The sequence below is a fragment of the Tamandua tetradactyla genome, chromosome 5 (genome assembly GCF_023851605.1).
Source record: "Tamandua tetradactyla isolate mTamTet1 chromosome 5, mTamTet1.pri, whole genome shotgun sequence".
Taxonomy (NCBI): Eukaryota; Metazoa; Chordata; class Mammalia; order Pilosa; family Myrmecophagidae; genus Tamandua; species Tamandua tetradactyla.
The window spans coordinates 186,317,528-186,333,492 of NC_135331.1; the positions used below are offsets into that span (position 1 = coordinate 186,317,528).

The following is a 15,965-nucleotide window of genomic DNA, read 5'->3' on the forward strand; positions in this document are numbered from 1 at the left end:
TCAAACCTATGACGTCAAAGATTTTAAGATACTTGTTTTCTATAACCATGAGAAAGGGAAAAATGCTGCCAATTTGTTGTAAGAAACTATTGATTGTAAGAGGCCTTCTGATTTCAGAGATGTGAAAATATGTTGCAGTATTTAGGAAAAGATCTGGAAAGCTGCGCTTGAGGGTATTACGCAGGTGATCTCTGGAAGGTGGGCAAATGATTTGGTTTTTTATTACTTTTTGTTCTGTATTCAAATTTCCTACAAACATCCTACCATTTTTTAATTCCTGCTTTACTCTAACCCTAATCTAAAAAGCTAGAGGTAGCAGAACCAGTTTTACAAGCTCGTGGTATGTTGAACTCTATAGAGGTCAAGCCTCGGCTTTAGGATGTGGGGGGTGGACGGTTCCTGTTATATTGTTTTTGGTATTTGAGACTTCTGCCAAAACTCCAGGCAACAGGAAAAAAAATCATTAAAACTCCAAACATTATGCACATGGGTTCATAACAGGCCAGATACAAGTTATTGGTAAATGAATGAAAAGCAATTCCATCACGGGGTGCATAAAAAATAGCATTTAGGCTTTTACTGTAAGCTTAGTAAATGTGCAGAAAGCAGAATTTTATTGAACTTGTTTTATATCTTTAATTTCTACCCTCCTAGAGTTAACATAAATTAGTTTTTGTGCACTTTAAAGATAATCATAAATTCAACATTAATGAGGCTGGCTCAGTATTTTTCTCCCCTTGGGGAATAGATGAGGATATTTTGAAGTTTTATGTTAAAAGATGCCTGAGGTTATTTTTACTAAGTATCATGAAGAAATAAAATTAAGAAATAGATATTAAAGTCTTAAGTCCATTATTTAAAACTCAGTCAATTTTCATTTATACTATTTTGTTGCAGTCCCTCTTTTATTAAGTCCTTGGGTATTTTTGTATTCTCTTTGAAAGTATACATTTTTCTATATTTGCCTGGTTATAGGATATTTTGAATCCCTAATATAGTGCACACACACACACACACTGAAGATTATCTTTCTGTTTAAAAGAAATCCTGCAACTTCTACATATTTGCTAACGATGCAGGATATAGTTACTGATCTGCAGGGATCATTTTTAAGCATTTTAATTTAACTCATAGCCATCCGTACTGTTCCAGTCCTGGGCATGAAGACATGGCCTAATCCACGGGAGAACCTGACAGGTGCCCTGAAAGCAGGATGATGTCAGGGATGAGTCCATTCCAGGGATGACAAGGGTGTTTAATCCAAAGCTCCTGTCTTGATGCGCACTTCCCCGCATTTTCATTACTCGTCTGCAGATGGGTGGGGGGCGGGGCGGGCCGTGGGCTTCGGAGCCAGGCCAGCTGAGGGGAGCCTCGGCAGGCAGACTGGACCACAGTGACCTCCCAGCTGGGCCAGGTTCAGTTTGTGGGGTCATTTAGTCCCACATGTGGGAGTCGCCATCGGCCACTGGTAAGTACAGTGGCATTGGGCACAGGGTAGAATTTGGCAAATCCTTTAAGGGCTAACTGCAGCCAAAGAGCTCACTGGCCAATGGGGCAGCCGGATTCCTGCATTGAAATAGGACTGTAGATATTTGTTACCATTATTAAAACAATTTTAAATAATAATTTATCATTATTAAAACAATTCTATATATTTTATTGTATATATGTACTCCATTACTGCATTTATTGCATATATATATATATACTCGATTTGCTGCTATTTTCAGTGAATGATCTGGGATAACTTTCTAAACCAGGAACCAGCAGCAGTTGCAGGCACGGGTCCACGGAATGGTCCTAGAAGCGAAGCTGCATGAGGGTAGGGGGTGGGGGGAGAGGAAGGGGCTAGGAGAGATCCCGCAAGGCTCAGATCCTCTCTCCACGTCAGCCAGCCCAGCGAGGTGCACGCACTGCGCAGACTCAGAGCTCAAATACCCACTCGTCTTGTCTTGACAGTGCGAGAGGACGGGGAACAGACAATAGTTTTGTGCACTTAGACTTTTCAAGGTAGTGAACATTCTAGTATCTTCCTATTTTCTAGGAAGAAAAACATTTCAAAGCCCATTTTAGTTGATAACACATGAATATAAAGACAGACCCAGTACCCAGCAGGCAGTTTCTACTTTTCAAGAAGATACACAAACCTTACAAAATGAGCTCTTCTACATTGGACTTCACCTTCGCTTTTATTTTTTATCATTGCCTTGCTTTTCCTTAGAATTTGACCAAATTCTTTTAGTCCTAAACAATTATTATTTTGTTCTGCCTGTTTGGAGATTCCATACATGCAAATGTCATCACGACTCCGGCGTCATCGCTCTTCTGCAACTTGTGTTTCTCACCCAGCGTCAGGGTCCCAATTCCCCCCACGGAGCACGGGCGGCTGTCATTCTCTCCCTTCACCACGGTCGGGGCTTCGTGGGATAAATGTGCCGCGATTCGCTGACGCATTCTTCACTGCGCGGACCTGCGCATGACTTAGGTTTTCGCTGCTGTGGAAGTCCTTGCTGAGCACCCTGGCTGATCATGTGCACGCTTTCTCGGGTATATGCAAGGAGTGGGTTTGTTGGGTTGCAGTGGGTGTGGATGTTCAGCTTTACCAGATCATGCTAAATTAGTTTCCAAATTGTATCTGTTTATATTCTCACCAGCAGTGTAAGAGGGGTTCTGTTCTCCGAATAGTGACAACACTTAATAATGTCAGACTTGTCCCCTCTTGCTGGTCCGGTGGACGTGAGATGGTTAATCTGTGTCTTCCCGAGCATCACTGAGGACGGGCATCTTTGGTTGGGTTTATTAACGATGGGGATTCCTTCCTATAAAGGGTCTTTTTGCCCATTTTTATATTGGGTTACTTTTTTTAATGGTTTGTAGGACTTCTGTAAATGCTGGGAACTAACCTTAATGATGGTTATACACTGGCAGATATCGTCTTCCAATTAGTGGCTTGCCTTTTCATTTTCCCTATAATGCGTCTGATGAAGAGACTTTCTTATTTTATCCGTCCTTTCTTTCATGTTCTGTCCCTTCTGTCTTAAAAAAAAATACCTTCCTACTCAGAGATCCATACATATAAACTCCTGTTTGTCTTCTAAAAATGTTTATAGGTTTGTCTCTATGAATGCTATGAAGGTGTCCAATTGTTTTTCCATGAGGAAAACTGTTTGCTCCAAGGCAATTTATTAAAAGACTTTCGTTTCCCCACAGACACACAAATGCCGGCGTGGTCGTAAATAATGTGGCAAACCAAGTTTCATTATGTGTGTGGGTCTACTTCCTGGGTCTTCCCGAAAACACATGCATTTAGGTGTGAAACATGATTAGGTGTGGAAGGGCCTTACTGGGAAATGGTATTTTTACATGAAAAGACTTATTATTTAACAGGGTTAGGATCTGGCACAGAAAGATCACCAAGGCTGCTGGCATTTCTCATCTCTCTGCTCCACCAGGCTCCACTTGTGACGTTTCCTCCCAGCTTTTCCAATATTCTTATCTGCATCTCACCACCTCTGCAATGGAAAAAGACGTGAATACTTGAAATTCTTATCGCAAGATTGTTTGGGACCACCGGGAAATGTCATTCAAGCTGCAAGCTCACTCACGGTCCCGCTCAGGATTATGAATTCTCAGGAGAAGGCTATTTTTCTCTGTCCGTTCATCACTGAGGTTTCAGGACAGGCAATCAGCCTATGTCTGGGTCACTATCCTCTGTGGGTATTGGACCGAGATTTATGCAGGGGCCTTGTGTTAGTCAGGGCTCGCTAGAGAAACAGAGCCAAGAGGAGAGATCTGTAAATGTGAGATGTATAAAGGTGTCTCATGCAACCGTGGGAATGGAAGAGTCGAAAATCTGCAGGGCAGGCCATGAAGCTGGCGGCTCCGATGAGGGGCAGGATGAACCCCACAGGTGAGGCTCGCTGGCTGAAGAAGCAGTGAAAGAGTCTCTCTTCTTCCTTAAAAGCCTTCAGCTGGTTGGATTATCGCATTGTGAGAGACACACCTTAGTTGATCGCGGATGTAACCAGCCACAGCTGCAATCAACTGACTGAAGATTTAATCCACCAGCCTCCAGTTTATGAACCAGCCACAAAATATCCTTGCAGCAGTCAGGGCAGTGCCTGCCTGACCTGACAACTTGGCCAAGTTGACACGAGAACCTACCCATCACAATCCTCATGCCTCTTGTTAAACTCCTCTCCTCGGTGGCCTTGGTTGAGGACGTCTGTGCCCTGCACCCACAGGACAGTGAAACTGAAGCTGCAATCCACCTGTTTGGCTGATGTGAAACTTGATGAAAACATGTTCTGTGTCCGTCTCTGGCTTTCCCACATTCACCAGTCTCTTGGCTTCTTCACTTTCTTACCAGCTCATCACACATTTAGAAATATACCTTTCCTTAGAACTTTTAGTTGTGTTTTCAGTATGAGGGTCGGTCAGGGTATCCACTCCTCAAGGATGTAGAGATAAAAGTTGGTGAAATTCATTTTAAAAATTCATTATGTTTTATCACTCTTGCCCACAGGTTTGCTGGAGACTGAGCCATTGCAAGGAAGAGATGAAGATGCAGTAGCCAGTGCTGACTTCTCTAGCATGCTCTCAGAGGAGGAAAGAGAAGAGCTAAAGACTGAATTAGTTCAGGTATGATTAGTAATCTTCTTATCGTCCTCATTTCCAGCTCTGGATCTTGAGGGTTATTAGTGGTTTGGTGAAAGTCCCTATATTACAATCATGTTGTCTTTCATTTGATAAAATTTGATAGATGAATATACTGCTAGAGGAATCGTTTTTAGTGGTAATTTGTAATGCTAATGGCCCATTGACTATTGATTAGGTGAATATGCTGCATATGCAACAATAGTAATGCAACTAAGTATACATCTTTTATTCGTTTTAGAATCAGAATACTAAGGGAATAATAAATCACTTTAGAAACCTGATGGAATGCAGTCAAGACGGTGCACAGGTGCAAGCTCCGTTTTTATAGGATGCTTGTTTTAGGCCAGCAAATTTTGCTCAAAAATTGTTCTGAAATGATTTATTTTTTTAATCAAAAAGGAAACCATAGCAGCAACCGAATATCAGGTTATGTACTCTTCTGCAAAAAGAATAACGCTTTAGGGGTACAGAGGAGAGCTAGTATCAATTTTGGCTTAATTAGATCCCGTGCAGTTGCTGTGGGGATGAGCAGGTGCTCGTCAGAAAAACCTTTCTTCGAGCCTTTTGTTGGCAACACCCACTAGCCCTTAAACGCTTTACATATTTATGTGTTATACATAAATATGAATTATGTACTTTGTTCATATATTATTTAATAAAGTTGATCCTCATTATTCTCAGATTCTGTATTTGTAAATCCGCCTACTTGCTCAAATTTACTTGTGACTCCCAAATCGATACCTGTGGCCCTTTTGTGGTCATTTGCGGGCGCACGCAGAGGGGTGAGGAAGTGGCGTCATCCAGTGCTCACATTCCAAGCTGAGGTCAAGCAGAGCCACCCTCTGCCTGGTTCCGGATCTCATGCTACAAGCAAGCGTCCTGTCACAGTCTATTGCGTGCCGCATTTTCACGCTTTTTGAGGGGGATTTCACCATTTAAAATGGCCTGCACGCCTCGTGCCAAAGTGTGACCTAGTGCTCCTGAGTGTGAGAAGCTGTGCTGTGCCTGGGCTGCGTTAGAGGAGCTTCACTGGGTGTGGTTATAGTGCAGCTGGCCATTGACCGATACTAATGAATCATCAATACCTATTACACAAGGTGTCTTTAAACTAAGCACACATGAAACAGGACTGTGTATTGATCTGTCAACAAGAACCTTGTGATAGTTTGGTTTTCACTCATGCAGACATTCTGCACATTCTTTCTAGAACATAGCTACTGAAATAAGGAGAATCGATACCTGTGACATCACAAAAGTATCACAGGTATCGATTTGGGAGTTACAAATAAATTTGAGCAAGTAGGTGGATTTACAAATACAGAATCTGAATAATGAGGATCAACTTTATTAAATAAGAATATGAAAAAAGTACATAAATCTTTATATGTATATCAGTTTATATATTTTGTATTTAGATTCTATAAGGAGGCATAGCTGGAGAAGAGGAACTTCTCAAGAAGAACCAAGCAGCAGGGGAGGAGGGGAGGAGGCCAGCCTTCCCGCCCTAGTCTCTGTTCCCTGGGTAGGAAGCTCCTGTTGCAGCTGGAAGCAGAACTCTGGCTCTAGTCTGTTCTGCAGCCTGAGAATACTGCCATGCTAAGGGACCCCTTATGCCCAGCCCGCACTGCCCCTTCCAGACCCGTGACGTTCCAACACTCTGATAGCCTGTGTCTTGCTAATAATAATATCAAAGACTTTTTAGCTGCTTTCGCAATACACACCCCAAATAAACTTCATTATAGAGTAAAAGAACAGCTGATAGGTCTGGTACAACCAGAAATTCTTTCCATAAGCATGGTGCCTCAACTCCAATGCCTGATTCTTTAGCTGTGGCCATTGATCAAGAATCACAGTTTATGTCATGCTGCCCCACCCGCCGCAGGATATAGGGCAAAGTCAGCATTAATCAATTATGTACTAGTGCCACAGTTTTTTAAGGGCTGAAATTCTGGGTCATGACCCGTGCACATCAATTGCAGCGTCCAAAAGTTATGCTCTGCTGACTGGCATCAGTTCATTCAAAGCTCAAGTTCAACTCCTTCATTCTTAAGGTCCCAGTTTAGGTAGAGGCACGATCTCTGTAAAACATCAACTATTATAAAATGCCTTGATTTTTCTGAGTTTTGGCCTTACCCAAAAATGCATGCATCCATGTGTGTTTGTTTTTGTGCATTCTATATTTCCTAAATATTCAACAATGAGCCTACATTACTTTCACAATCAGAAAAAAAAAGTAAGCAGTTTTAAATGGATGCCCCAGTGAATATAGAAATGAGCAGTGCTTTCAGAAGCTCCTGTTTCACTAGGTCTCATTAGTAAGCTTCCAGCCCATCTTATTTCTAAGACCCTTCACACCTGACTTTTGAAAGCACCGCAGACATCCTGTTACTGTGTTCGCCCTGCTAGGGCTCATGTTTGCATGCTTCCGAGTGCACAGAGTCGATGCTCCAGCTTCAAATTCTGGGTTCTTTGGGGATGAGGTAGTTTCCTCTCTTGCCACAGGTACCACTAAGTAACTTCTGGGGCACGCACGCCTGGCCGGGGCCAAGAAGAAAGCAAAGGCAGCATGTCTTCTGTGTTCTCTCTCCACATTTTCCTATCTTCTCCCTCCATCTCAAACCACCTCTGCCTCATGCTCCTTCTTTCCTTAAATTTCCTTACCCCACTCTTTTATGGACACGTGTCTATGCACACACACACACACACACACACAGGGCAAATCAGGCTCTTTTTGCTTACAACTGCATTAAGAGTACCTCAGGTGCTCGGGCTTTATTACTGCAAGGGCACGCAGAGAGCCAGCTCAGCAGTCCCCCAGCTGACCTAGGAAGTATTTAGATGGCTCAGCTCCTGTTTCAACTTTCCACAGACTTCCTCTTCCTGGACCACTGCTTGCCAGCCACCCCTCTCAGTGTCTGGAGGAAGCTCTCTCTGGGTCAGTCAGCCACTTGGTACCAGGACAGCTCACAGGCTGCTGGACAGCCTTTCCAATGGTTGCCTTTGGCCGGTCGTGGCCATGACCCAGAGTCAGGTCTTTGTGTCCAGGACTCCTGGCCTCCCACTGCTTTGCTGGGAAGAGTTGTCAGCGTTCCTCTTCACGGCCCCCTCTCTCTGGTTTCCTCGTGCCCTCCTGCTGTCTGTGCTGGATCCTTCTCCTCCAACCCTCCCCTCCCCCCAGCCCCTGTCTCATCCTGCACTGTTTTGTTGCTAATTTTCCCATGTGGAATTCCTTAGATTTGGGGCCATCTTATGACTCCATTTATCCATACAGTCAACATACTTTGTGGGCCTACCAAGTGCTGGAAATAAGGAGACCTCCTTTTGGGGGAAGACATAAAATAAGCCAGCTCTGTCCAAAAGGCTTAGATCATGGGCAAAGTCTGCATTTTGAAAGTGGAATCCATTGTTCACTGAATCAATCTTTAATTTTTTCTTGTGGTCATGCAATATGTGTGTTCTTAAAAGTTCCTTGAATATGAAGTCACTATCACCTTTGATCTGGTGCCATACATAGAAGGTGCACAATGAATATTTATAATTAGCGTAAATTATTTTGTAACTTCAATAAGCATTTATATTTCTAAATGCCTGAAGTAGAATATGTGTTTTTACAAACCTTATCAATATGTAAAGACATACTATTTTGTTTTCAGCTATATTGTTCTCATTAGTTTTATCACTAGCTGCTCCAGACCTCTTTGTGGGGTCTTTACACATCTATTCTGTTTTATTTCTCTCTCTCTCTTTAAATAAATGTACTCAGTATTTCAGTGCTACAAACAACCCATTCCCGTTTTTATTTTACTAAGCTGTGTTCTATGCTTAGCATTCCATAATGTGTCTTAGCCTTTGAAAAGGATGAAGTGTTGGCATTGGTACTGAAACATTGGGGTTATGTAATAATCAAACACTGCCAACGTCCCCTGGATAAAGTGACTGAACAAAAATAGGCATTAATAGGAGTCGGAAAACTACTGCGTTATCAAGCAGGCTAGGCCTATTTTCATGGCCCAGTATGTCCACCTTGGCTCTTCCCTCTTCCTTTGGTGTGTGGTCCCCCAGGAGGAATGCCCAGTGCCCTCAAGCAACCTAAGGTCCTTGAGACTTGCAAAGGAGTGCCTTGGGCTATGGACCTTTCCCCCTCAGTGCCTTCTCTCCAGCCCTTTTGTCTTTCTTTACTGGGCTGTAGTGGACAGCTAAAATACTCATGACCAGTAATGTCTTATTGTAAATGTCCTTCCCAGAGTATCTGCATTTTCATCTTTTTCACCCGGACTCTTAGCTAAGGCAGGACTCGCAGCCAGCATAGAAGATTCCAGAAGAGGCCAGCCTTGAAGCAGAGTGTGTGCGGAAGAGACCCAATGCTCTCACTCCTGACAGCGTGCTGGTGATTAATGGTTTATGAAGTATTTCTTCTTCCAGATTTTATTAGAAATTTTACGTAATCTGGCAGATAGCATAGAAAAGTAAAGTTTCAATCTAAAGTGATCAGCCCCAACCTGAGACACTAAATGTGGTCCTCCTTGTTTCCTTTGTTGTGTCTGCCCCATACCCTTGTGTTCTCAAAGACAAATTTGGGCTGCTCTTAGAAATGTTGCAAATAATAACTTTTTATGAATAAGAAATGGTTGACTTTGTGTGACAGTTTACAATGAGCTGGAGCTATGTGTCAGTGTCTTCTGGGGTGGAGGCAGGGCAGGGCCTTGGGGAATCTGATTTCACCCCTTGCATGTGGTCAGAAGGCCGTGGCTGGTCTCACCCTGGCCTGAGTCTCTACGGAAGCCAGTGTAGCCAGTGCAAACCTCGTGGAAGCTTATACAGGAGTTGTCTTATCAGTGTCATTAGAGAGATAATTGTTATGGCTAAAAAAGAAGGGGAAAAAAAGCTAAATCATTAGCTAATTCAGATTAGTGAATTCATATTGAAATAATCAAATTTAAACATCTAATCTTGGGCACAAATATATATCCTACAAAGGGATCTTCTAGGGAGTCAAGGAACAAAAGAACCAGACTATCAGTTTCCAATGAAAAATGATTGGTTTAATATTAAAGGAGAAAGGATTTATCAAATCCTTTAATATACATTAATATGATGTGCCTACACTCCATCTCCTTCCGCAGGAAATGTTACATGGCTCACGGTGATACCATATAGAGTCTCCATATGATTTGCATCAAATCTCTGGGGTCCTTGTTAAATAATACAAGCAGTCTGGTCTCAGCAAATTCACACATCGGTATCTTAGGGGATAAAAAGTACAAACACCTGGAAATCTACACTTTAACTATGCTCGCTGGGTGGGTGAGGCTTCTGTAAACTGAAATTGAGAACCACTGGTATAACTAGACCAAAAAAATCTCACTAGTCAAATCAAGTCTTGAATTTCACGGTCACTGTCACTGATTGAAAGCCTTCCTGTCTGGCAGGCCCCAGCTCTGTGGAAAGGGAAGTGATTGGCCATTTCGAAACTTGCAAGTTAATATGATTTAGGATGGTCTGTTCTTCGAACTTCTAGGATTTGCTTAACAGATTTTGGGGGGGGTATATTTAGGTCTCTGATAAACACACTGAGAGCTGTAGGCAGTGTCACCTTTCTTTGTATTGCCGTGGTTAGAATTTCATTATAGAACCTGAGAATTGACCCAATGAAGTAATCAGGTTCTGTGTTCTTTGGTAGAGATCTTTTCCCCACAAATGCATTGTAAGGGGTTCTTCTCTTTTTTTAATTATTAGGTGTGGGACTTTTATTTCCTTCTTAGAAGGAGACCTAAGTTTATCACTTCAAAGTCAAGTTTCTCTGTATCACATTTTTGGGATCAAGGATTTCTTTAAAAACCTGATAAATGCCCCTCAAACAACCAATGAATACTCCCCTCCCCCCCATTATTTTGATGAATTCCTGGGATTTCACGGACATGAGTTGAGAATATCATGACGTTTAAGCCTCTTTCTCCTTCCCCACTTCTAATTATCTTTCTGCAAATTTAAATTTTTTGCATTATTCCAGTTGCACAATGGAAACTACAGTAATACCCAACAAAACCAAAAACGCAGATCCTTGGCCATTTCAGACACTCAAAACATATTATGATTTAAAAAAAAGCAGAAAGATTCTTTCTTATAGAGAATAAAAAGCTGACACAAAGCCCAAGCTAGAGACAGAACCGTGTGAAATATCAGGCACAGTCTAGATGCAGTAGGACACATTGACAACGATGAAAAGTGGAAGATGATGACATGACAGCAAAAGAATAGAGGGGTTTAACCTTTAAATAACTGTGTTCTTATTTATTGAGCAGCCACCGGTATTATTCCCTTTGGTTGCCCCTAAGAGGACTCCTCTTGCATTACAAGATATGCACACGCACTAAAGACCCTTGGTCATCAAGTAAAGACACAGTTCTATTGATTTATAAGGGGTGTGATAGTCAAGTTCATGTGTTAGCTTGGCTAGGTCATGGTGTCCAGTTGTTTGGTCAAGCAAGCACTGGCCAAATAGTTACTGTGAGGATATTTTGTAGATGGATTTGCATCTATAATCAGTTGATTGCATCTGTGGCAGATGGCATCTATAATCAACAAAGGGGGTGCCTTCAGCAATGTGGGGAGTCTCCTCATCCAATCATTTGGAGGTCTTAAAAGCCAAAATTGAAGATGTCAGAAGTCAGGAAGAATTTCTGTCCTGCTTCAGACAGCCAGCTTCTCCTGGGGAATTCAACCTCCCCTTCATTGGAGTTGTCAGCTTGTGGCCTACCCTGCAGAATTCGGACTAGCTAACCCCCATGGTAGTGTGAGCCCATTTCTAGAATAAATCTAGATATTCATATATATATATATATATATATGTCTGTCCTGAAGGTTCTGTTTCTCTGGGAGAACCCTGCCTAATGTATGTTTATGGAATGTGAAAATTCTTTTAAAAAAAAAAGATTTTAGAAAGATTTCCATGAACACAATAAATTGTTTGAGGGTTTAGTGGATGATGTTAATTGCCAGGACATTTTGCTGACATTGAAAACCCTAGGCTATTGCCCTTTCTTGCTGTGGCGTTTAGATATATTTCTACCTGTTTTGCCTAGTGTTTTTGTGTGTGTGTATGAAGGCTCACACCAAACTTCCTGTCTCTTCACCATCTTCCTTACACTGTAAAAACATTATTTTTTTTTATAGGGTAAAAATCTTTCTTGAGCTGCTTTTCTAGCTGTACTGCTTCTGGCAACTCAAGTAAGATGTTTGCAAGATGACTGACAGGGTTGGTGACACATTTTGTGGTTCAGAAATAGAGTGGCACTTTGAATCTAATGAGCCATGGGTGTTGCAACACCATCCAGTCAGGCTTCTGACCCCACCTTACGCAGAGCTGTCTTCAGTTGCCTCTGCATTGTGAACCTCAAAGGTTAATTCTTGGATTTATCAGCAGCATTGCATAGAGTTGGTCTCTCTCCTCCTTGATGCTTTTTCCACCTGGCTTTTAGCTCGCCACGCTGTTTTTGGTTTCTTGTTCATCTCACTGGTCATTTCTTCTCAACCTCCTTTATCTTTTCCCTGACCTTGTACACTGGTTTGCCCATCAACCTCTTTTCTCTCTTACTGATCTCGTTCAGATTCACTGCTTTAAAAACTGACACCTCTGATTTCTGTGTCCTGCCAGGACCTCTCTCCTGAGCTCTGGACCCTCCTACCTAACTGCTAATTTGGCATCTTAATTTAAATGGAGGCAAACTCAACCCATCCAAAACTTAACTTGGGATAGTCATCCCATTCCATCCCACATCCCCACCATTTACCCCCAAACCCACTCTACCCTCAGCTTTCTCCTTCTCACTTTTTGGTAACTCCATTCTTCCATATGCTCAAGCCCGCAATTTTGATGTTCCCTCTCCCATATCATATCCCATCCATAAAGAAATCCTGTTTCACTTGTCTTCAAAATATATCTAGGATACTTCACTACCTCCACTGGTGCAATCTCCTATTGTTTCTCACTTTAAACAATTTCGGTATCCTCCTGTCTTAATTTCCCAGGTGCTAAAACAAATACCACACACTGGGCTGGCTTAAACAGTGGGGATTTATTGGTCCACGGTTTTGAGACTAGGGGGAATCCAAAATCAAGGCATCAACAAGGTGACACTTTCTGCCCAAAGGCTGCTGGCTACTGGCAATCCTTGTCCCTTGGCTTTTCTGACACATGGCTGTCCATGTGGCAATGTTTTCTCCTTTCTCTTCTAGATTCCATCAACTTTTAGGTTTCTTCCTACAGCTCTTTCCCCATGGCCTTCTCTCTAAGGCATCCAGTAATGGGATCAAGACCTATCCTGATTCAGTTGGCCACACCTTAGCTAAAAATAACGTCTTCAAAAAGTCCTATTCCATTCACAGGAATGGATTAAAATAAAAAACAGGTTTCTCTGAGTGCCTAACTCCAAGTCATCATACCTGCTTACTGGTAACCTTGCTTCTCCTTTGTACTCCCCCCACCCCACCAACATCCCACCCCCACTTATTCTCAACACTGTTGTCTGAGTGGTTTTCATGAAATCAAATTCAGAGCATGTCATTTCTCCTGCTAATCCACAAGACCTCAGTTATCTCTCTGCCCTCACCTCCTGCCAGCACTTCCTCTCAATCCCTACACTCCAGCCACACTGGCCTCCTCACTGTACCTTAAACAGACCAAGCACACCTCTTTCCTCACAGCCTTTATACTGATGTTTCTCTCCTTGGAATAGCTCCCCTAGATTTCTACATTGCTAATTATATAATCTCCAAGAAACAACAGCCACTTGAATATTTTCAGTCTGTGTTTGCTAAAATATTAGTTACCCCTGTATTCCTACATGTCACATCCGAGAGAAATGATGAATTAATGAAAAGCAAGCCTTGTTTGCAGAAAGGAGTTAGCTAGCAGGCCTGACATGGCTATCCTTAGAGAGGACTGCTTGCAAGGTCAGCCCTGGCTGGCATCTGGGAACTTGCATTTCAGGTTTGTTCCTGCCATGCTTTGACTGATTAAGAGTAGCTCACTGTGCCTAAACTGTGCAAACACTGTGGTTAATACTGAACACCTGCTTTCCTTCTGGAGTCTGGCATTTTGGTATGACCGAGGCAGGGAGTGTCTGTTCTCACTCGCTGGACTCCAGGCCCAGGGGAGCTTCCCTGGTGGGCAGCATCTCACAGGGGTTGCCACATCTGATACTGGGGAAATTAAGTGCATCCTGTCTAACTCCACTGCAGGAAGACCTTGGTTTTCTCTGGACTTTGGCCCATACGTCTCTTTCCCTTTCCTGATTTTTCTTCATACCCTTCACTCTAATAAATCATGAGTATGATTAGATGCTGAGTCTTGTGAGCCCTAGGAATCACTGACCCTGAATGTGGCCTTGGGAACCCCTAATGCACTTGTTTTTCAAAAGCTTTTATTGGGCAGACCATGGTGCCTCAACAAGTAGAGTTCTCACCTACCATGCTGGAGACCCAGGTTCGATTTCCAGTCCCTGCCGACGTGAAACAAACAAACAAAAAAAAAAACTTATTATGAAATATGTATTTTTCTAGCATGAGATATAAGAATTTGTGAATCTATGTAAGAATAAATTTTGATTTAGTAAATTGAAAATGTAATTTTGTTTTTAAAAATGGAGGGCTCTCAGAAAGAATGCTAAAAGAATGCATATATCAAACCATAGTGTAAGGGAATTGACCTAATTTATGATATTCCAGAGATTTAGTTTCTGAAAATGGCTATCTTGCTAAAATAATCTGGATAAACAATGGAAATAAAAACTGGATTCCAGTCCCAGCTCTGCCACCAAGCAGCCTCATCTGTGAACGCAGGGTATAGTTGTTAGAATTGTTATGCTCCTCAGAGTACTAACATTTAGTGACCAGAGCATCGGTGATGATTATTACCCACCACCTCTGAATGTGGGCTACACAACGGAGTCCTGAAATGACACCACAAAACAAGGCAGCCTTCTATTTATAGATTTATGTGAAATTCCTCATCCTGATATGGTACCTTCTGTCAGATAGTGAAGGTAACTCTTGTCCAAAATGTTAAGAAACAGAGAGAATAAAGATATGTGGGTTTTATTATGTCTACAAACAAAACAAACACATATACACATATGTACATTATATTTATAGATACATTTTTTGAAAGAAGTTATGCATATATACTGGAGTAACATATTTCAGAAGTTAAACTCCAAAGTCGGAATTTCAATTGAAAATCATATGTAGTCAAAATTACCTTTGAAAAATCTCTTTAATCATCATAAAATCTATATATTATATGTATTGTACACTTCTCAATAAGTGCAACATAAGTTTCCCCTTGCACTGAAACATTGATCCTTGTTTGATTAGCACCAAATGAAATTACTAGTTTGCATTTAGGATACGTGTTTATATGAAATATATTTTTCTTTATCTTTTTTCCCCCGTGTGCATTTAATTTAATTAAAGTACATTGAGCACAGGTATGTTAAACTCCATGCAAAATCTTACTTTTACTTATTACTTATTAAAATCCTAGTAAGTAATGCTTAGATTTGATATAGAAATAACTACATTACATGTATAGTTGCATACCCCTTACTTCAGGTAGGGGAGTTCTGGTCTACCCCAATACCCTGTGCACTCTATCTACAGTAGATGTTTCCCAAGAGTACTCTTTCCTTTCCCACCTCTTATTACCTTTGTTAATACTGTCCTCCTCAGCCCCCCCTCTTCTCTGCTTGTTCCCCATACCTTTAAACTCAGTTCAGGTGTCCTGTAAGCTACAGAGTATTCCCCAATTTTTAAAAATGAAATGACTCTACCATCCCCAAGTAATGCTGAATAGCAAGAGTGAAATGTATACAGTTAAGAACAAAAACTCCAAAGTCAGACTTCCTGGGTTCACATCTTGACTTCTCCACTTTCTGACTGTGATATTGGAAACCACTTAACCACTCAGTGCCTTGGTGCCCTTACCTCTAAATGGGGTACAACAGAGGTACCTACCTCATAGGGTTTCTGTGAAGATTTAAAGTGTCACTGCTGTAAATCACTTAGGAGAATGCCTGGCATACAGTGAGCTCTTGATAAATGTTTGTTATTATGAACTCCACCACTGTACTGATGACTTTGCATGGTGTATTATAATTTATTTGGACCTTGTATGCTTCCTTCACTGGAAAGTGCATGTCTAAAGGAAAAGATATTGCCTTTGTGTTTTTGTAGAAGGAACTAGAATGTTTTCTTATTTTGCAAATTATAGACACTCAATGAATGTTTCTTGGGCTGATTTTAAAATA

At 41.7% G+C, this 15,965-nt stretch overlaps 1 protein-coding gene across 3 annotated transcripts in view; it reads left to right on the forward strand.

The window, feature by feature from the left end:
* Window positions 1-15,965, forward strand: part of TPD52L1 (TPD52 like 1) — a 109,062-nt gene that overhangs the window by 54,413 nt on the left and 38,684 nt on the right. For all 3 annotated transcript variants that reach the window (XM_077162807.1, XM_077162809.1, XM_077162808.1), the window contains exon 2: window positions 4,526-4,641. In XM_077162807.1, coding sequence (XP_077018922.1) covers window positions 4,526-4,641 — 116 coding nt within the window. The remainder of the gene's footprint in view (window positions 1-4,525; window positions 4,642-15,965) is intronic.